A 23497-nucleotide genomic window follows, 5' to 3' on the forward strand; every position below is an offset into this window, starting at 1 on the left:
ACAGACCCTTTGGTTCAACTTATCCAGATATCCCAACCTAATCCTAGTTCCACATGCCAGCACCTGGCCCATATCCCTCCAAATCCTTTGTATTCATATACCCATCCAGTTGCCTTTTAAATGTTGTAATTGTACTAGCCTCCACCAACTCCCTCTGCCAGCTCATTCCATACACGCACCACCCTCTGTCTGAAAAGATTGTCTCTTTATGTCTCTGATATCTTTCCCCTCTCACTTTAAACCTATACCCTCTAGTTCTGGAACTTCCCTAACCCCATGGACAAGACATTGTCTATTTACCCTGTCCATGCACTTCATGATTTTATAAACCTCCATAATGTCACTCCTCAGCCTCTGTTGCTCCAGGGAAAAAATCCCAGCCTATTCAATCTCCCTATAGCTCAAAACCTCCAACCCTGGCAAGATCCTTAAATCTTTTCTGAACCTTTCAAGCTTCACAGCATCCTTCTGAAAGGAATGAGACCAGAATTGCACACAATGTTCCAAAAGGGGTCTAACCAATGTCCTGTACAGCCATAACATGACCTCCCATTTCCTGTACTCCATACTCTGACTAATAAAGGAAAGCATACCAAACGCTGTCTTCACTATCCTATCTACCTGCAACTCTACTTTCAAGGAGCTATGAACCTGCACTCCAAGGTCTGTCTTTGTTCAGCAGCACTCCCTAGGATCTTACCATTAAGTGTACAAGTCCTGCTAAGATTTGCTTTCCCAAAATTCAACACCTCGCATTTATCTAAATTAAACTCCATCTGCCACTCCTCAGCCCATTGGCCCATTTGATCAAGATCCTAATACAATCTGAGGTAACCTTCTTTGCTGTCCACTACACCTCCGATTTTGGTGTCAGCTACAAACTTACAATAGCTCCTATGTTCACATCCAGATCATTTGTATAAATGACAAAGTATTGGACCCAGCACTGATCCTTGTGGCATTCCACTGGCCACAGGCCTCCTGTCTGAAAAACAACCACTATCCTCTGTCCTCTACCTTTGAGCCAGTTCTGTATTCAAATGACTAGTTCTCCCTGTATTCCATGAGATCTAACCAGTCTCCAATGGGGAACCTTGTCGATCACCTCACTGAAGTCCATATAGATCATGAGTGCCACTCTGCCCTCATCGATCCTCTGTTTCTTCAAAAACCTCAATCAGATTTGTGAGACATGATTTCCCACACATACAGCCAATTTGACTATCCCTAATCAGTCTATGCCTTTCCAAATTCATGTAAATCCTGTGCCTCAGGATTCCCTCCAACAACTTGCTCACCAGTCTATACTTCCCTGGCTTGTCCTTACCGCCTTCCTTAATAGCGGTACCATGTTAGCCAACCTCCAGTCTTCTGGCAGCTCACCTGTGACTATCGATGATACAAATATCTCAGCAAGGGGCCCAGCAATCACCTCCCTAGCTTCCCACTGAGTTCTAGGGGTACATCTGATCTGGTTCTGAGAATTTATCCACTTTATGTATTTCAAGACTTCCTCCTCTGTAATATAGGTAAATTTCAAGATGTATCCATCTATTTCCCTACATTCTATATCTTCCATGACCTGCTCCACAATAAATACTGATGCAAAATACTTGTTTAGTATCTTTCCACCATCTCCTGCGGCTCCACACACAGGCTGCCTTGTTGATCTTTGAGGGGCCCTGTTCTCTCCCTAGTTACCCTTTTGTCCTTAGTGTATTTGTAAAAACACTTTGGATTCTCCTTAACACTATTTATCAAAGCTACCTAATATCCCCTTTTTGTCTTCCTAATATCCTCCTCAAGTATACCCCTATTGCCTTTACATTCTTCTAAGGGTTCACTCGATATATCTTGTGATGTGTATATATACCTGACATGCTTGCTTATTTTTCTTAACCAAAACTTCATTTTCTCTAGTCATCCCAGCATTCCCTACACCTACCAGCCTTTCCTTTCACCCTAACAGAAATATTCTGTCTCTGGGCTCTCATTACTGAAGGGAGAATACAGAAATTTAGGCAGGAATTTAAAAAAAGGTGGTCTTCGAGAGTAGTAATATCTAGATTACTCCCAGTGCTACGAGCGAGTGAGGGTAGGAATAGGAGGATAGAGCAGATGAATGCATGGCTGAGAAGCTGGTGTATGGGAGGAGGATTCACAGTTTTGGATCATCTGGGGTAGAAGTGACCCTGTACAAGAAGGACAGATTGCACCTGAATTGGAAGGGGATTAATATACTGGCAGGGAGATTTGCTAGAGATGCTCATGGAGGATTAAAACTAGTCAAAATAGTGCTGTGAGGAAGGCATATGGTGTACTGGGCTTTATTGGCAGAGGAATTGAGTTCTGGAGTCCTGAGGTCATGTTGCAGTTGTATAAGACTCTGGTGCGGCCTCATCTGGAGTATTGTGTGCAGTTTTGGTCGCTATACTATAGGAAGGATGTGGAAGCTTTAGAACGAGTGCAGAGGAGGTTTACCAGGATGTTGCCTGGAATGGTAGGAAAATCTTATGAGGAAAGGCTGAGGCACTTGGGGCTGTTCTCATTGGAGAAGAGAAGGTTTAGGGGAGATCTGATAGAAGTGTATAAGATGATTAGGGGTTTAGATAGGGTAGATACTAAGAACCTTTTACCGCTAATGGAGTCAGGTGTTACTAGGGGACATAGCTTTAAATTAAGGGGTGGTAGGTATAGGACAGATGTTAGGGGTAGATTCTTCACACAGCGGGTTGTGAGTTCATGGAATGCCCTGCCCGTATCAGTGGTGAACTCTCCTTCTTTATGGTCATTTAAGCGGGCATTGGATAGGCATTTGGAAGTTATTGGGCTAGTATAGGTTAGGTAGGATTCGGTCGGCGCAACATCGAGGGCCGAAGGGCCTGTACTGCGCTGTATCCTTCTATGTTCTATGTTCAAGTTGGTTTGGGGAGGGGGGGGGGTGAAGAGGAAGGGAACCGAGGGAGATACTGAGGAAAGAAATCGATCTGAGGTTGGTACAGTTGAGAAAAGAAGTGAGACAAATAATCTGGGACAAAGCATAGACGTTATCTCATTTCTGAAGGCTTTCCATTTTCCAGCTGTGCCTTTATCTGTGAACATCTGTCCCCAATCAGGTTTTGAAAGTTCTTGCTGAATACCATCAAAATTAGCCTTCCTCCAATTTAGAACTTCCAACTTTTAGATCTGGTCTATCCTTTTCTATCACTGTTTTAAAACTAATAGAATTATGGTCACTGGCCCTAAAGTGCTTCCCCCATTGATACCTCAGTCACCTGCTCTGCCTTATTTTGCATGAGTACATTAAGTTTTGTACCTTCTCAAGTAGGTACATCCACAAACTGAATTAGAAAAGTTTCTTGTACACACTAAACAAATTCCTTTCCATCTAAACCCTTAACATTATGGCATTCCCAGACTATGTTTGGAAAGTTAAAATCGCCTACCATAACCACCCTATTATTCTGACATAACTGATATCTCCTTACAAATTTGTTTCTCAATTTCCCGCTGACTTACAGGGTCAATAATACGTTCCCAATAAGGTGATCGCCCCTTCTTCTCGTTCTGTCCAATAACTTCCCTAGGGATATTTCCGGGAATACCCTCCTGAAGTACAGTTGTAACGTTATCCTTTATCAAAAATACCACACCCCCTTCCTCCTTGTCCCTTTTTATCCTTCATGTAGCATTTGTATCCTGGAACATTAAGCTGCCAGTCCTGTTTGTCCTTGAGCCATGTTTCTGAAATGGCTATGATATCATAGTCCCATGATCCTAACCCTGCCTTGAGTTCATCTGCCTTCCCTGTTAGGCTGCTTGCATTGAAATAAATGCAGTTCAATTTATCAGTTCTACCTCGTCTGTGCTTTGTCCCTGAGTATTTGTCTAGTTTTTCTCAACCGTAATAGTCTCCGATTGATCTCTTTCCTCGCTTTCTCCCCTCTTCCTTCCCTGTGCCCCCGCCCCCCCACCAACAGCACCACCACCAACCTTAACTAGTTTTAATCCTTCTCAGAACCTCTAGCAAATCTCCTGCCAGTATCTTAGTCCCCTCCAATTCAGGTGCATTCTGTCCTTCTTGTACAGGGTCACTTCTGCCCCAGAAGAGATTCCAATGATCCAAAAATTTGATTCCTCAGCCATGCATTCATCTGCTCTATCCTCCTAATCCTACCCTTACTAGGTCGTAATACTGGGAGTAATCCAGATATTGCTACTCTCGAAGACCACCTATTTTAATTCCTGCCTAACTTTCTGTATTCTCCTTACAGAATTTCATCCTTTTCCCTTCCTATGCCATTCGTTCCAATGTGTACAATGACCTCCTGTTGGTCTGTCTCCCCTTTGAGAACCTTCTTCATCCTCTTAGACATCCTTGATCCTGGCACCGTGGAGGCAACACGCCATTCTGATTTTTCACTGCTGGCCACAGAAACATCTGTCTGTACGTCTGATTAGAGTCCCCTAACACAATCGATCCCTTGAAACTTGACATTCCCCTCATTAAGTTAGAGCCTGTCTTGGTACAGAAACTTGGCTGTTCATGCTACATTCCCCTGAGAATCTGTCACTCCCTACATTTCCAAAGCAGCATACTTATTTGAAATGGGGATAGCCACAGATGACTCCTTACCTTTCCTGGCCTTAACCCATCTATGTGATTATACCTGTGGCTTTTCTTCCCTCCTAAAACTGCCATCCATCACATCCCCTTGTTCTTGTAAATTCCTCATTGCCTCTAACTGTCGCTCCAACCCATCTATTAGATCTGATAAGTTGTGCAATCAACGGTATTCGAAGCAGATATATTCCTCAGTAGCACCAACTCTCCGTGAACTCCCATATCCGACCAGAAGAGTATATCGTTGTACTGAAGGCCATTATTTTGCTGCTTCCAATTTACAGACCCAGAAAATAGCAACGTTGTGTACCTCTACAAAACACTGCTCCAGGCTAACTTATTACTTCAGAGACCTATTTCAATAAAACATAATCAATAAAGAACCCATTCTACTCACTATTGTACATTTACAGCAAGGCCATATTTAAAACTATTGACTTATCTGTTTCTGTGTTGTGACTTCTTCCCAAAAGGTTCCTCCACAATGAAATGGTCTTTAATGGAGTGATAATTTCCTGCACATCTGACCTTTTACCCCATCCCTCCAATCCTTGGCCCTCAACTTCCACCCCAACAATCTCCAGATACAGAGCATTATCTTCTACCACCTACAATCGGACCCCACCACTAGAGGTATATTTCTCTCCCCACCCTACCTACATTGCTGAGACCATTCCCTTTGTGAAGCTCTCATCAGGTCCATGTGCCCAAGCCAACCTACCCTCCACACCTGGTAGCATCCCTTGCTGTCACAAGAGGTGTAAAACCTGTGCCCATACCTCACCTCTGTCCAAGTACCCAAAGAGTCTTTTTACATCTGGCATAGATTTTTCTGAACCCGCAAACACCTTATTTACTGTGTCCGTTGTTTTTGATGTGGCCTTGTCTATGCTGGGGAGACGGGGTGCTAACTCGCAGAACGTTTCAGGGAACATCTTTGGGAGACATGCATGAAACAACCCCACTGCCCTGTGACAAACTACTTCAACTCCCCCTCCCACTCCCCAAGGGCATGCAAGTCCTGGACTGCCTCCACAGCCCAATCTAAGACACCCGCCAACTGGAGGAAGAATGCCTCATCTTCTGTCTTGGGACCCTCCAACCACATGGCATCAAAATCGACTTCATCAGTTTTTTTTATCCCTACCCATCCCAGAGACGACCCTCCAACTCAGCGCTGCCATCTTGAATTGTCCGTCTTCCTTCCCACCTATCCACTCCACTCTCCCTCTGATCTATCACTATGACTCCGCCACCTGCATCTACCTGTCACCTTCTTTCCAGTTATTTCCCACACCCCCAACCAATCCCCAAACCCGGAATCCCTGATGAAGGGCTTATGCCCGAAATGTCGTTTTCACCTGCTCCTTGGATGCTGTCTCACCTTCTGTGCTTTTCCAGCGCCACACTTTTTGACTCTGAACTCCAGCATCTGCAGCACTCAATTACTCTTAATGTTATTTCCTTGCAAAACAAGGGGGGGCAATAAACCCAGCTACTATAGCATTAATGTTGATCAGTAACTTTGAGAGACAATAATTCAAGTCAGAATGCCATGGCACTTGGGTTAATCAAGTCAACAGATTTTTTGCTTGCAAATTGTTTGACTAGTTTGACTGAAGTTAATGGAAAGCTGAACATGTTATAGGATTTAAAAAGGTGTTGAATAAAGTATTATAATAACTGAATTGTAAGCAAAATTGAAGTCAATTGGCTTAAAGTAGTAGTCAATGTCGGTGTTTGCTTTTCAGACTAAAGGGTGTTTCTCTGAGGTCTGGAAATGTAGACTGGTGAAATGGGCAGGCACATTGCAGATTAAATTTGTGCAGTGAAATGGAAGTGTGTTGTAGTACACAATGAGGAGTGCAAATATGAACTAAATGGTATAAATGTGAATGGAGTAGAGAGGCCCAAAAATCTGCTGGCCTTTGAAGGCGGCAAGACGATGTGATTAAAACAGGTGGGATTCTTGGCTTTATCAGAAGAATACAAGGCCAGAACAGGGAAGCTCTAGTAAAACTTAAAGGACTGATTAGGTTGCACTACTGTGCTCAACTGTGGCAGACTTTAGGACCTGTTGGGCCTTTGACAAGACTACAGGATAGCTGTACTAGTGGAGGGAATAGTCTGAATTATGTGGAAAAAGCAGGAGTTACGCTCCTTCAAGAAAATTTAAACAAGAAACTTGTAACCAATATCACACTGATTCAGGCATGACAATATTATGATTCTTTTATGAATGTGTATTTTTTAAAAGCCACAGTTTAAAGAATTTCAGTGGCTCCTGAGGACCACCATATATTTTTGCAGTTTGGATCATCTTATCTCTTGAGAGAAAGTAAGGATGGCAGATGCTGGAGATCAGAGTTGAAGAGTGTGGTGTTGCAAAAGCACAGCTGGTCAGGCAGCATCCGAGGAGCAGGAGAGTTGTCATTTCGAGCATAAGCTGTTCTTCAGCGATTCGTTAGAAACATACAAGATGATCAGAGGATTCAGGAGGGTAGACAGTGAAAGTCTTTTTCCTAAGATGATGTGTTCTATGTTCTATATGTTTTATCAGGGATGTGGGGCAGGCTGAGTTAAATGGGAGGGGATTGGGCTGGAAGGTAGCTGGGAATGCGATATGTAGATGAAGGTGGGGGTTGATGGTGATAGGGTGAAGCAAATAGGTGAGAAGGAAGGCAGTTCAAGAGGGTGGTGAGGATTGGAAGGTTGGATCTGGGATAAGGTGGGGGAAGGGGAAATGAGGAAACTGGTGAAATCAGCATTGATCCCATGTGGTTGGAGGGTCCCAAGGTGGAAGATGAGGTGTTCTTCCTGTAGACAGCGGGTGGCTAGAATCTGGCAGTGGAGGCGGCACAGGGCTTGCATGAACTTGGTGGAGGGGAGTAGACGTGGTTGGCCACAAGGCGGTGGGGTTGTTTAGAATGTGTATCCCAGAGATATTCTCTGAAGTGTTCTGTAAGCTGGCGTCCTGTCTCCCCAATGGCTCCAACGTATCACCATCACCCCTCACCCTCATTTACCTATTGCATTCCCAGCTATCTTCCAGCCTCACCCCCTCCCACTTATCTCTCAGCTTGCTTGGGCCTCTTCCACATTCCTGTTGAAGAACTTATGCTTGAAATGTCAACTCTCCTGCTCCTCAGATGGTGCCCAATTGGCTGTGTTTTTCTAGCACCACAATTTTTCTTATCTCTTGAGAGCTCAAAGATACTCTTGAAACTCTTTATTTTGGATATTGGATAGACTAGGTCTCTTGACACTTGGAGTAAAAGTGTAGATGCACATTCTCAATAAAATGGGTACGAGAAGAATTCAAACTGATTTTTGTACTATTACAATGTTTGAACTATGACTCAACAATGCCCCCTGCTAAAATATATTAGCAGAAATTCAAGCTGACTGTCAATCAGAAATCCTTCAGAGAAACTTTAAAATAAGACTATCGCTGCTGCAGTCCACTAAGCAACCAGTGTGCCAAACCACAGTTTCTTGAAAGAAAACCACTAACCTGTTCCAGCTTCAAGTTAACCTAAGAATTCTAGTTCTGGGCAGATCAGCTTCAAGAACCATCACCACTACTGGGCAATGGTTTTTGCAATTTCGGGATCTTTACTCAAGACGAAATATCAACTGAACTCAAACGTGAGGCCTACATTAAAATGGACTTAAATTCAGTTTTCACAATTATTGTTGTATCTTCATCTGAGAGGAAAACGTGAGGCTGGAGATCAGAATCGTGAGTGTAGTGCTGGAAAAGGCCTTCCTGATGAAAGGCTTGTGCCCGAAACATTGATTCTCCTGCACCTCAGATGCTACCTGACCTGCTGTGCTTTTTCAGCACCATACTGTCGTATGTTCTGAGTCAAGTGAGTGACATGCCAGGGTTTTGTTAACCTTTTTGGCAAGCATGAGAAAGATGACAGACCTCGATTTGAAGTACACAAGCTTCTTAGGTTATAAAGGGCAAATAAATGGAAATGTCAAAAAAAGTCTGATAGAATTATTCAAAATCACAACCTGTTTTAAAAGAATAGTTGGGGTGAAACATTTTAATGGCAGGAGAGCTAGTAACCACTGTATACAGAATAATGCTGATAGGCAAAACAAAACAGGTGTGATGTAAAGTAGCTGGCTATTTTTCTACTGCATTTGTTGTGATTTTGACGGATTTCCTTTAAAGGTGATAGCAAATTCAATGGTAATATTTGTTAAATTCATGAAGGGAAATGACTTCATGGAGGAGGGCAGGCAATTGGGAACAATTTGATAACTGTTCTTAAAGGTATGACAGGTGTGATAGCATCATTGTCTCCTGTACTGTGTCATTGTATTATTTGATCATCTCAGCCATTTATTTGATAAATAACATTCCATACAGTTAAGGTTCCACATTTGCTTCTCAATACTAAATATAGAAAGCTCCATTTTTTAATGTGGTATTCTCATATTTGCCCTTGTCACCAGCGGTGATTTCATTGCGCCAGCTCATTTTGTTAAAAATAATTGTGAAATATATTAAAAATATATTATACTAAATCTATGTTCAATTTGAAGCATTCATTCTGTTTTGATTGTGTATCATGTAGCCATGTATTGCAAATACTTAGCATTGCATACTATATCTTGCTATTATTTTGACACTGTCACTTGAATTAATTTTTATTTGTAGATACCCAGCGAGCTTTGCTGGCTGTGGAGCGGTTACAGGCAAAGCTACGAGAAAAAGGAGATACGGCAAATGAGGAGAGACTGAGTTTATTGAGGTCTGTGCTACAGAGCCCACTTTTCAACCAAATCCTGAACCTGCAGAGCTCTGTTCAACATTTGAAAGATCAGGTAAAAGACAGTGTAGTATAAAAAACAAGTTAAAAGTGGTTTACTTTCAGTACTGAGTGCATTACTGGTGTTTCAATTGTCTCTGATAATTCTAATTTAAAATGCACAAACCAAGATTAAGAATTTAATGCATTGATTGATTGCCTGCCTTGAATTTAATATTTGCTGAAATACGGCTCAAATAGAAACAAGTGAACAATACTTTGTAAAGTAAGCATAGAACAGAATCATGGAATCCCCATAGTGTGAAAACAGGCTATTCGGCCTCCGACGAGCATCCCACAGAAATTGATCCTCCTGCCCTGTCCCTGCATTTCCTGAGACTAATGCAGATAACTTACACATCCCTTAACATTGTGGATGATTTAACGTGGCCAATCCACCTAACTTGCACATCTTTGGATTGTGGGAGGAAACTGGAGCACCCGGCGGAAACCCATGCAGACACTGGAGAATGTGCAGAGTCCACCCAGATGGTTGCCCGAGGTTGGAATTGAACTCTGATCCTTGTGCTGAGAGGCAGCAGCATTAACTACTGAGCCATTGTGCCACAAAATAGTTCTAAAGGGGCAGAGTATATCAATGTTATTTGGTGACCATCATCTGACCTCAAGATTCCATAATGAAGCTGAACAAAATAAACTACTTGAATTTAAAAGAGCAACTTGCATTCATGTGACTTCCACTGGTTTAGGCAATTCCAATAGATAGTTTGGCTGACAAAGTATGTATGAAGTTGCAGCTGTGATGTAGAAAATTTATTCATTGTTATGTTCCACAGATGATTAGATTTGGGAAAGAATAAAGGAAAATTAACATTTAATTTTTTGTTGAAAAAAGAGTGGTAGATGAGGGAGAAAGGCAGTGCAGCTTAAGCTTTTGAGTTAGAAGTTTTGAAATAAAAATTAGAAGCATTGTGGGGAGAGAGTAGTGGCAAAATTGTATTTCAAGGTTCTGAAACAATTGATGTATGGTTTAGTGGTAATGGAAGTGATATTAGAATAGTGATATTTCAACAAAAACATAGAACAGCACAATACAAGGCCATTGGCCCTCGATGTTGTGCGAACCTGTTACCCTACTCTCCGATCAAACTAACTGACGTACCCTATATTTTGCTATCATCCATGTACCTATGCAAGAGTCACGTAAATGTTCATAATGTATCTGACTCTACTACCACTGCTGGCAGTGCATTGTACACACCCACCACTTTGTAAAACAAACCTACCTCTGACATCTCCCCAAAACCTTTCTCCAATCACCCTAAAATTATGCACCCTTGTGATAGAACATTTACACTTTGGGAAAAAGTCTCTGGCTATTTATCTATGCCTGTAAACATCTTGGACACCTCTGTCAAGTCATCTTTCATCCTTCTTCGCTCCAGTGAGAAAAGCCCGAGCTTCTTCAGTGTTTCTTCATAAGACATGCCCTCCAATCCAGGCAGCATCCTAGTAAATCTCTTCTGCATCCTCTCTCATGTTTCCATATCCTCCTTATTCTGAGGTGACCAGAATGGAACACAATATCCCAAATAAACGAGAGCTTCATGAAGCTGCAGCATAACCTCTCAGATCTTCAACTCAATCCACCTGCTAATGAAAGCCAACACAATCATATGGCTTCTGAACAACCCTATCAACTTGGTTGGCAACTTTGAGGGATCTGTGGACGTGGACCTCAAGATCTCTCTGTTCTGACATGTTGCCAAGAATCCTGCATGAATCCTTGTAATCTGCATTGAAATTTGACCTTCCAAAATGAATCACTTTACACTTTTCCAGGTTGAACTCCACCTGCCACTTCTCAGCCCACCTCTGCATCCTGTCACTGTCCCATTGCAACCTACACTACCTACCACTCCACCAACCTTTGTGTCATCGGCAAACCGACTGACCCATTTTTCTACTTCCTCATTGACATCATGTATAAAAATCACATAGATCCCTGCAGAACACCACTGGTCACAGAGCTCCAGGCAGATACAGTCTATCTACTAGTACCCTCTGTCGTCTATGGCCCAGCCAGTCCTGTATCCAGACAGCCAAATTTCCCTCTATGCCATGCCTCCTTACTTTCTGAATGAGCTTACCATGGGGAACCTTATCAAATGCCTTACTAAAATCCATGTACACCACATCCATTCTCTACCTACATCAATATACTTTGTCACATCTTCAAAGCATTCAATAAGGCTTGTGAGACATGACTTGCCCCTCAAAAAGCCCTGCTAACTATCTCTAGTCAAGCTATGCTTTTACAGCTAATCATGAGTGTGACCTCTCAGAACCCTCTCCAATAATTTGCCCACTACCAATGTAAGACCGACTGGTCTGTAATTCCCGGGGTCTTCCCTATTCCCTTTCTGTTCAGGAATAACGTTTACCATGATCCAATCATCTGGTAGTACTCTAGTGTACAGTGAGTACGCAATCATCATTACCAAAGGCGCAGTAATCTCTTCCGTTGCTTTCTGTAGAAACCATGGGTGTGTCACATCTGGCCTGGGGCCTTGTCTATCATCAAGTATTTGAACTAATAACATTAGTTGACATTGTGCAACGTCCCACAGTGCATACTTGCTGCTGTTTTGTAGCTACCTCTGGAGAGATACAGAGATCTCTCTGTAGAGATCATCTGCTTCTCTACAGGATGAGAGAGATCATCCGCCACGGTATGCCATGCTTGTCGTCTATATTCCAAATGTATGAATTTAGAGAAATATGCCATTTGGTAAGATCTTGGCTGATCTGTTTATGTTTTGATTTCCATTTTTCGACAGACATGATATCTATTTATTCAACTGGCTAACAAGAATCTGTCCTGTTTCATCTTAAAAATGTTCAGTGAGCCTGGCCCGCCTCCAATGATTTGAGTGGTGGCGTTCCAAAATCTTTCAACCCTCAAATTTCTCCTCATTTGGCCCAGATGGGAGATCACTAATTTTAAACAGTGCTTCCTATTTTTGGCCTCCTCCATAAGAGGAAGCATCTTTTTCCATGTATACCTTGTCAAGACCATTGAAGCCTCTTAAATCCTTCAAATCACTCTTTGGAAATCACGAGGGAGGCAAGCTGATTCTTCCTTATAAGATACTTGCTTGTCCCAGTATCTGTATCGTAAATCTTCTCTGACCCGTGTGCAGTGCATTTGCATCATCCTAAAAGGAGACTAATACTATACACAATATTGCAAATGCCCTATAAAACTGAATCTAAATTCTTTATTTTTATTCTACTCAACATGAGGTGACTGTCTGGAATTTGCACTGTCTTCTTGTGCTTGCACGGGTTTCTGCCAGGTGCTCTGTTTTCCTCCCACAGTCCAAGGATGTGCAGGCTAGGTGGGTTAGCCATCGGTTTATTTGAAAAAAAAACCAAAAGTTATGGAGATAGGATGGAGGGCAGGGTCTGGGTTGGATGCTGTTCGTGGGTCATTGTAGATTTGGGTTGAATGACCTCCTTCTGCACTGTAGGAATTCTATGACTCTAACCCGTTGACCATTCATGGTCTCCGTTAAGAGCTGTTGATTTCTCCACATTGTCCCTCACAAGCTCTCTTCTCAAGGAACACTGGAACCAAAATGTTAATTCTGCATTCTGTCCATAGATGCTGCCATACTTGCTGAGTTTTTCCAGAAAGTTCTGTGTTTGAAACAAATTTTTGTGTTCAGTTTCTCTTGTATCAAATTAGTAGTCTGAATTACTTGCATACTAACTTAGAAACTCTTGCACCTGAACATCTAGCTGTCTCTGCGCCTCTAAATTCTGCTGCTGTTCTCCATTTAAGTAATACTTGGCATTTTTACATACTTCTGCCAAAATGAACAACTTCACATTTTCCAACATGATATTCCATCTACTAGATGTTTGATAACTTTCTCAATTTATATCACTTTACATCCTCATGTTTTCACAATACAATTCCTAATGTATCTTAGTCATTTACATATAGTTACCATGCCTTTGATCTTGTCTAAGTGATTTTGGTACGTGGTTAAAAAAAAACCTGTAGAGACTCCTGTGGGACTCTACTCCTTGCATTCTGCCATTCAGACAAAGACACATTTATACAGACTATTTCTGCTAGCCAGTTAATCTTTTTACTATGCTAATATTATATCCTCTGTTAATAAGCTCCTGTTTTGTCCAATAATCTTTGTACCACCTTGTCAAATGCCTTCTGGGAATCCAAGTGCAGTACATCTTTTTTGCATCCATTGACGGGATGTGGGCATTACTGGCTGGCAAACATTTATTGCAGGCCCTAGTTTCCCCTGAAAGTGGTGAGATGCCTCTTTGAAGCCTGCAGTCCAAGTGGTGTGGGTTGATCCACAATGCCCTTGGGGAGGGAATTCCAGGGTTTTGACCCAGCAATGGCAAAATGGCAAATATATTTCCATGTTAGGATGGAGAGTGGCTTAGAGAGGGGGCATTTCAGGTCGTGGGATTCCCATGTGTCTTTCCAGACAGAAGTGACCATGTGTTTGAAAAGTGCTATCGTAGGAGGATTCTTGAATTACTGTAGCATCTTGGAGATGCTACAGAAATGGACAGTAAACATGAGTGGGGATAAAGGATTAATTTTCAGGTTTGCAGATTGTAATCAATGGGGTTTTACAGGGATCATTGTTGGAACTACAATTATTCTAAATATATATTAATGACTTGAGGAAGGAAGCTCGCCAAGTTTGCAGATGACACAAAATTGAGTTTTATTCTTAGTTGATAGAACCTTTCTAGAACCTAGTGAATTTTTGAAAACTAATACCAATGCATTTGACGCCTTTATTGACCACTTTTCTTTGATAGACCTAGGCAGATGTCCATCTGGATCCAGGGACTTGTAACTCTCAACACTGTTTCTCTATTGTACTTTCACTGAGTTCCTTTCTCCACTCCACCTCTGATTTTATAGCTATTACTTGAATGTTCTTTGCATCCTTTGCAGTTAAGACAAGCCAATTATTTGTTAACTTCATCCGCTATTTCCTTGCTGTTCAATATTAGCTCTGCATTCCAGCTCACCAGAGGACCAACATTCACTTTACTGTACTTTGTTAACATTTCTACTTGGTTTTCTAGTGCTCTCATTTCTTGCTCCTGATTTCATTTGTTATTCTCTACTATTTTTTATCTACTAATCACCTGAGCAGTCAAGTGAACAATTTGTGCCTTTTCCTTTAGTTTGTTGTTTCTTGTACTATCTAAATCACTACAAAGGGGTCTTTCCCCAGAATTGTTATTTATAGTAGGAATATACTTCCGAAATATCTCTTCGTAATGTCTCAGTCAATTTATCGTATATTCTTGATTCCCAATTCACTCTAGGTAATTCAGTTTGCATGCCGATGTGGGTTCCCTATTTAAAATGCTAATTTTTGATCTAATCTTCTCCCTTTCAAAAGATAACAACATATGTTATGGCTACTGCTCCCTGGAGACCGTTTACTTTGAGGTCAGTCATTTATCCTGTCACATTGCATAATACCAGGTCTAATATGACCTGCCATCTGCTACTTTAAGAAACCATCTCAAAAGCATTTTAAGAACTCCTCATCCAGGCTACAACCACCTTTTTAATGTAGTTGGAAATTGTGCATGATTATTGCTATTCCTTTTTCATAAGAACTAAATATTTCTTCCTTAATACTTTTTGTATTTTGTATACTGTTGGGAAGCCTGTAGATCACTATCTTTTCCCTATATTCCTTCCTATATTCCACATTTTCACTCAAACCTCTTAATCTTGATGTCAAGAACTGAGGTAATCTCGAATTACTTCATGTTGCCATCTTTGATTTAAGAGTGAATGCCTTTGCCTTTAATTCTCTTCCTATTCTTGAGGTTGTATACCCTTCAGTAGTCAGGATCCAATTCTTATCATGCAGCCACTTTTCTTATGACTATCAGATCATACTTATTTAATTCAATCGGCACAATCAATTTGTCTACTTTGCTACGAATGCTATGCACATTTAGATATGGAGTCTTTAGATTTGTCGTTACTATCATTATAAATCTAGTTTTGACAGTTGAGTTTATTCTGTCTCTTCCTGCCACTCTGAGCCTCATTGCACATGTTAGTATTTTATTCTCTTTCCTTATCTCTACTCTTTAATTTCCTACCTCCTCAAGCTTGATCTTTCACCCACGTGTCCACCCCCACCCCAACCCCCACTTTTTGATTTTATAGCTTTCTCTATTTTCCTAGTTTTATAGTTTGCTGCAACACTAGTCCTTGCACTTTGTGTGCAAGACTGTCCCAGTGGTGCTGCTCATCATCCAGAAACCACTTGTCCCACACATTGTTTGAGCGTGTATTCAGTGCATGTGCTAATCTTATGTGCTGTCTGTCAATTGACATGTAGCTGTGGTAGCAAATCAGATTTGTTACAATTTTTTCAGCTAGGTTTCTAACTCCTCCAGGTATATCCTTTTTTCCTATGCTGCTATGTGAACTATGACAACTGGCAGCTCCTCATCCCACTCTCTTTGACAGATGTTTTGAGTCTTGATACTGCATAGGCCACACAGTCTTTGAATTATACTCTTAGTTGCACAGAACAATGGCTATCTCTAAATAGTCCCCTACTACCAGCAACACATTTGCAGCTGTGATCTCCAGCATCTGCAGACCTCATTTTTTACCCAACTATAACCACTACATCAAATGCGATTGGCTGAAGGGATTTTGTTCTGTGCTCTATTTTGGGTCCAATCACTCTAGGGCCTCTGAGGAAGGATCACCGGATCCGAACAGTTAACTGACTTATCTTCAGATGCTGCCAGACCTGCTGAGCTTTTCCAGCAACTGCTGCTTTAATACTCAAGTTCTGGTCTTCTAAGCGACTATTCACGTAGGTTTTAAGGAGTGTCTTAAGGAAAGAAAGGGAGGTAGAGAGGCATTGAAGTTTAGAGGGAAATCTTAAGAAATTATTGGTGGAAGGATTGGCCATCTGTGGTTTAAGTGATTTTAAAATTGGACATGCTGAAGAGGACAGTTGGAAGATTGCAGGTATTCTATGGGTCTGGAAGAGATTGCATAGTCTGGAAGTGTTTTTGGTGATTTTGATGAAGGACAGTCTATCGACAAGAAATGTCCTGTGATAAATCCTTATGAGACTTCAGAAGGAATAGATTATGGAAAGTAATGCCATTCCAAGTGATTCTCTGGCTGCAGTTAGCTAAGTTGTAGCTTTATATAGTATTAATTTTCACTGTGGTTCCAGGTATTATTTACATTTTCTGCCAAATGGAATGCAACTTTTTCAACACAATACAAAAAGTTGGGAAAAATATGTATTTAGTAGTTTGAAAAATGCAACTAAAAATCAATTGGGATGGCATTGAGAAAAATAGAAGTGGAATTTTGTTTCTTCTAGTCTTGTGGAGAAGTTCTAGTTGTGTAAATGTTTACATGTGGCCATAGACAAACATGCCATGACCTTTCAGCAATGCAAAAGGCAGAGAAAGTGATAAAATGGGTACTTATCTGAATCATTTAACAGTAGTTAAATAACAATCACAGAACTAACAAACTGTACCCAACAAAAGTGGCTGCTTTAATGTAGAGGGAAAAATAAGAGGAAGAATTTAGAGAAATGAAATACAATGTCTTATGCACAATGGATTTTTTCGAAATCTATTAGTGCCATATATAAGATGTTTTGCTTCGTCTAAATCTCTAAACTATACTTCTCTTCATGGTTAATTTTTAGCGGTCAGTGTGTTTTATTTTAAACCATTCCTTGCTGTTTTGCAGCAGCCTATCTAGATGAAATAAACAATAATTAGAATGGTAGAATCTGTATTGTGTTAAAGCAGCCCAGCAAGTTTGGTCTAATGAGAAGAATCTAGTGGAATAAGCAAAATGTAGTTTATTGTATATTTGCAACCATTTACAGATTAAAAAGCAGTCTCTACATTACAATTAAAAAGTGTTGGGAGAACTTAGCCTTATCTGTTTCTCCTAAAATATTACTTTACTCTCCTACCAAGTCCTTGTGACATCAGTATAGTGATGTTAATATAGTTTATTACACTCAATCAATTAGCAACCCTTTTAGATCTGCATGTCATTCCCCAAGCATTCTTCTGATCACTGTTATTGTTGTATATTTTGTTATGGCTATGTCTGCTCATGTGAGCACTGTATTTACTGCTTCAGTTTGCGCATACACATTTAAGACAAGGCTGAAGTATTCGTAACACTCTTCTGCCAGAAGCGCCAAATGGATGATGCATCTTGACCTCCTACTCTTGTCCCTTATATCACAGATACCAGTCTTCAGTCAATTGGATTCACTCCATATGATATCAGAAACAAATAGAAGCAGTAGCAAAGGAGATACAGCACAGGCTATAGACCCTAGCAATGTTCTGCCAGTAGTACTGAAGAAAGCAAAATCAGAAATTACCAGTGAATCTCAGCAGGTCTGGTAATATCTGTGGGAAGAAAGCAGAGTTAATGTTTTGATTCTAGTGATTCTTCATCAGAATTGACACTGAACATTTGTGCTTCAGTACATGCCACTTCTCAAGCCAACCTGTTCCAATTCAGCCACAATATTGATACCTATCCAACAATGTAGAATTTTCTGGCTATGTCCTGTACATACAAAGTAGGAACAGCTCTAACCTGGTTGAGGAGTGGCAGATGGTGTTTAATTTAGATAAATGCCAGGTGCTGCATTTTGGAAATCAGCGAAGGACTTATACAATTAATGGTAAGGTCCTAGGGAGTGTTGCTGATCAAAGCAACCTTGGAGCGAAGGTTCATACTCCTTTAAAGTAGAATTGCAGGTAGATAGGATAGTGAAGATAATGTTTGGTATGCTTTTCTTTTATTAGTCAGAACTTTGAATATTGGAGTTGGGAGGACATGGTGCGGCTGCACAGGACGTTGGTTAGGCCACTTGTGAAATATTGCGTGCAGTTCTGGTCTCTTCATTTCGGAAAGATGTTGTGATACTTGAAAGGGTTCAGAAAAGATTTACAAGGATGTTGCCAGATTGGAGGATTTCAGCTATAGGGAGAGGCTGACTAGGCTGGGGCTGTTTTCCCTGGAGTGTTGAAGGCTGAGGAGTGACCTTATAGAGGTTTATAAAATCATGAGGAGCATGGATAGGATAAATAGATAAAGTCTTTTCCCTGGAATGGGGGAGTCCAGAACTAGAGGGCATAGGTTTAGGGTGAGAGGGGAAAGATATAAAAGAGACCTAAGGGGCAACATTTTAACGCAGAGGGTGGTGCGTGTATGGAATGAGCTGCCAGATGAAGTGGTGGAGGCTGGTACAAATACAGTAATTGCACAATTGCAACATCTGGATGAGTTTATTTATAGGAAGGGTTTAGAGGGCTATGGGCCAAGTGATGGCAAATAGGACTAGATTAGATTGTGATAGCTGGCTGGCATGGACGAGTTGGACAGAAGGGTCTTTTCGGTGCAGTGTATTTCTATGACTCTATGACTCTAAAAGTCTGCACTGACACTCCGAAGAGCATGCCACACAGACCTGTAACCCAGCATTTTTCATGGCTAATCCACCTAACCTGCACATCCCTGGACAGTTAGCGCATGGCCACCCCATGTAATCTAGACATCTTTGGACTTAGCAGTTTTGTACTGTGATAACAGCTGGGTTGCTAAAGTCAGATTCTTAGACAAAAATAAGCAGCTGTCTTAAATGAGCGACACTTTTTGAAGGGGTTGAAATTGTTCCTGTCCCATCAACTCATTATTATAGAGTTGTTAGGTTGGAGATTGGAGCCAATAGTATTTTTATTGCTGCATTTTTATTCAGAAATAAGTAAAACTGCTATGGAGAGATTGGGGAGTCCAGAACTAGAGGGCATAGGCTTAGGGTGAGAGGGGAAAGATATAAGAGACCTAAGGGGCAACTGTTTCATGCAGAGGGTGGTACGTGTATGGAATGAGCTGCCAGAGGATGTGGTGGAAGCTGGTACAATTGCAAAATTGAAGAGGCATTTGGATGGGTATATGAATAGGAAAGTTTGAAGGGATATGGGTTGGGTGCTGGCAGGTGGGACTAGGTTGGGTTGGGATATCTGGCCTGCATGGACGTGTTAGACCGAAGGGTCTGTTTCCATGCTGTACATCTCTATGACTCTATGACTCTAGATACATCACATTTATCAGTTTCAACAAGTCTCAGCAGTTTTATGATTTCAATCCTTTTTTCACATGACAGAAAATAATACCACATTGAAGCAGAGCATCTACTTGAACTTAAAATACTTAAATAAACCCCTTGCTCATCTACAGAATAGAATAACTTGTCCCAACCTGTGTCTTGAATGCTGTTATCATCTTCAGCATCACATCATCTTCACCATTCCACAAATCAACTTTTGTGCCATTTATTTCTTGAATGTTTTGAGAAGAATTTCTCTCTCGTTTTTATACTAATAATACTCCGCTAACTCATTCATGCCAGATTCCTAATGTTGGAATGTGTATAATGCCTTCCTTGGTGAATATCATCTCTGATCCATCCAGTCATTCCATTTTCCTTATCTTTGAAGGCCTTATTTAGGCAAACATCCAATGGATGGACAAGCATGTTTAGAATATCAGAAAGCATTGCACTGTCATTGTTGTGATCTAACCTCAGCAATATGTGATCTAATGAAAAGCACTTTCTTTACAAAATCCTCCTAGTATGGCTGCTCAAGGTTTTTTAACCATATTTTCAAACTGTCTTCATCTGTGTGAATAGCAACTTAGGAGATTTTCCATTGAATATCTCATTTGGCTCAGGTATGCATGGTAGCACAGTGGTGAATCGACTTCTCATGGCAAGTTGTCTTTAAGACTGTGTTTTCTCTTTGTTGCTCAGTGTTTGACTTAACATATCAAAATTGATGAGTCTTCCTATGATCCCAGTACAGACTAATGTCACTGAGTCACAGTCAGAATAAGAGTACAGAAAAGGCCCTTTACTCCATTGAGTCTGTACTGACAACATCTAGTGCTAAAGGTGCTCTAATCCTAATTTCCTCCACTTGCCCCGTATCCTTAAATGTTATGTTGTTTCATGTGTTCATCCAAATATTTCCTTAAATGTTGTAACGTTTCGGCCTCCACTATCTTCCCAGACAGGGCATTCCGGATTCCTACCACCCTGTTGATTTTTTTCCCTCAAATCCCCTCTGAATTTCCTATCCCTAAAACTATGCCCCCTTAATCAAGGGGAACAGCTGCTCTCTACCCACTCTGTCCATACCATTTGATGCTATACACCTCAAATATGTTCCCCTCTGCCGCCCCCCCTTACTTTCTCTGCTCTAAAGAAAATAATCTAAGCCTACCTAGTCTGTTATAGTTGAAATGCTCCATCCCAGCCAACATACTGGTGAACTTCCTCTATTTTCCCCTCTCTCGTGCTAACACATCCTATAGTGAGGGTGACCAGATCTGCACACAATAATCCAGCTGTGGTCTAGCCTTTGTACAACTTCAACATTGCCTCCTAATTCTTAAAATCTATGCCATTACTGAAGAAAGCAAAGTGACCCAAATGCTGTCTTCACTATTTGTGTTCTCTTCTGATTTCAGAGGTCTGTGAATAATTGCTACAAGCTCCTCCTGTTCCTGTGAGCTATGTAGTGTCCTGTCATTCATTAACTACTCCCTTATCTTGTACCTTCTTCCAAAATGCATCACCTTATACTAATCAGGGTTAAATACCAACTGTCACTGTTCTGCCTATCTGACCAATCATCAATAGTTTTGTTTTGGGGAAAATTTGGTCAGCATAGATGAGTTGAACTGCAGGGTCCATCTCTGTGCTCTGACTCTATACCTTTGAAAGAACTCCACTGAGGCTGGTATCCCATCACCATGTAACTCTTTATTATGTGCACAGTGTGTGACGGAGACCCTGCTGGCTCAGCGAATAGAACCCGTGACATTCCTGTTTCTGTGAGCCAGGACTCCCTGATTGGAGAGGTTAACCGTGTCCATTCAGGGAACTTCTATTCTGAGATCTACCTGATGTTGCAATTACTCCAGACCCACAGTAATGTAGTTGATTCTCAATTGTCCTCTGAAATGCCTAGCAAGCCATTTAATTGTACCAATCATTACAAAATCTCAAAGAAATGAAATCAGGTGGATCACCAGGTATTGACCTAGGCACCAGCAAATACACTGGCAGAAGCAGCCCTGTCAACTCCACCAGGTCTTCTTTGATAATATTTGGGTGGGGTTTGGTGTCAAAATTGGGACAGCTGTCTCACCTGACTAGTCATGCAAAAGCTTGACATAGTTTTTTCTAATATAGAATGTCCAGGACACTATCATCACCATTCCTGGATACGTCCTGTCCCACCAGTAGCGGTCATAGCTCTGTGGCATATAGATGGGAGGTCCTCAACATTGTCTGGGGAACCCATGAAGTCTTGTGGCTTCAGATTAAACATGGGCAAGGAAACCACGTGGTGCTTACCTTCCTCAGATGATGAATTAGTACTCCTCCATGTTAAACAGCACTTAAACAAAGTAATGAGGATGGCAAGGACACAAAATGTCAATATCTCCCACCAAGAGTGATTCTGCAGCAATACTACAGATTCAGTTGGTTGGGTCCTAAAGGACAGCGGCTAGACGGGATCTGTGGCAGGTGGTTAGAGAACCTATGAGGGAAAAACATACTTGACCTCATCCTTACCAATCTGCCAGCTCTCGCAACTCAAGATTGGGATCCAAGAGGCTCTGTGGGCCATAACAGCATCAGAATTGTACTCCAGCAAAATTAACAAATGAATAACCTGGCATATCCCCCACTCAGCTATTACCATCAAGTCAGGGGATCAGCCCTGGTTCAGTAGAGGGCATGCCAGAAGGAGCTGCAGGGAATACTTGATGAGGTGTCAACCTGGTGAAGTCACCAAACAGGACAGCATAAGCAGCAAGTGATAGACAGAGCTAAGTGATCCCACAAACAATGGATCAGATCTAGGCTCTGCAGTCCTGCCACATCCAGTCATGAATGGTGGTGGACATTGAAACAACTCACTGGCGGAGCAGTCTCCACAAATATTACCATTCTTGGTGGAAGAGCCCAGCACATCAGTGCAAAAGATAAGGCTAAAGCTTTTGCAGCAACTTTCAGCCAGAAGTATGGAGTGTATGATCCATCTCGGCCTCCTCTCAGTGGTTCTCAGCATTACAGATACCAGTCATTAGCCAATTTGATTCACTCCACGTGGCATCAAGAAACAGTTGGAGACACTGGATACTGCCAAGGCTACAGGCCCTGACAACATTTTGCCAAGAAGTAACTAAGAGGATTGATGAGGGCAGAGCTGTGGACGTGATCTATATGGACCTCAAAAAGGCTCTTGACAAGGGTCCTCACGGGAGACTGGTCAGCAAGGTTGGATCGCGTGAAATACAGGGAGAACTAGCCATTTGGATACAGAACTGGCTCAAAGGTAGAAGACAGACGGTGGTGGTGTAGGGTTGTTTTTCAGACTGGAGATCTGTGAGCATGGAGTGTTACAAGGATAGGTGCTGGGTCCACTGCTTTTCATCACTTATATAAATTATTTGGATGTGAACATAGGAGCTATCATTAGTAAGTTTGCAGATGATACCAAAATTGGAGGTGTAGTGAACAGCAAAAAAGAGTACAACAGGATTTTGATCAGTTGGGCCAATGGGTTGAGGAGTGGCAGGTGGAGTTTAATTTAGATAAATGTGAGGTGCTGCATTTTGGATAGACGAATCAGGACATTGATCGGCCTCCTTTGTAATATTGCATGCGATTCTGGTCTCCCTGTTATAGGAAGGAAGTTGTGAAACTTAGAAGGGTTCAGAAAAGATATATAAAGATGTTGCGAGGTTTAGAGGATTTGAGCTATTGGGAGAGGCTGAATAAGCTGGGGCTGTTTTCCCTGGAGTATCAGAGGCTTAGGGGTGACCTTATAGAGGTATATAAGATCATGAGGGGCATGGATAGGGTAAATACTGAAGGTCTTTTCCCTGGGGTGGAGAGTCCAG

At 41.5% G+C, this 23497-nt stretch overlaps 1 protein-coding gene across 1 annotated transcript in view; it reads left to right on the top strand.

The window, feature by feature from the left end:
* Positions 1-23497, top strand: part of LOC132824441 (multiple PDZ domain protein) — a 381408-nt gene that overhangs the window by 49683 nt on the left and 308228 nt on the right. Inside the window, exon 4 of the mRNA XM_060838941.1 lies at positions 9300-9466. Coding sequence (XP_060694924.1) covers positions 9300-9466 — 167 coding nt within the window. The remainder of the gene's footprint in view (positions 1-9299; positions 9467-23497) is intronic.

Source organism: Hemiscyllium ocellatum, chromosome 2 (assembly GCF_020745735.1).
Source record: "Hemiscyllium ocellatum isolate sHemOce1 chromosome 2, sHemOce1.pat.X.cur, whole genome shotgun sequence".
Classification (NCBI taxonomy): domain Eukaryota; kingdom Metazoa; phylum Chordata; class Chondrichthyes; order Orectolobiformes; family Hemiscylliidae; genus Hemiscyllium; species Hemiscyllium ocellatum.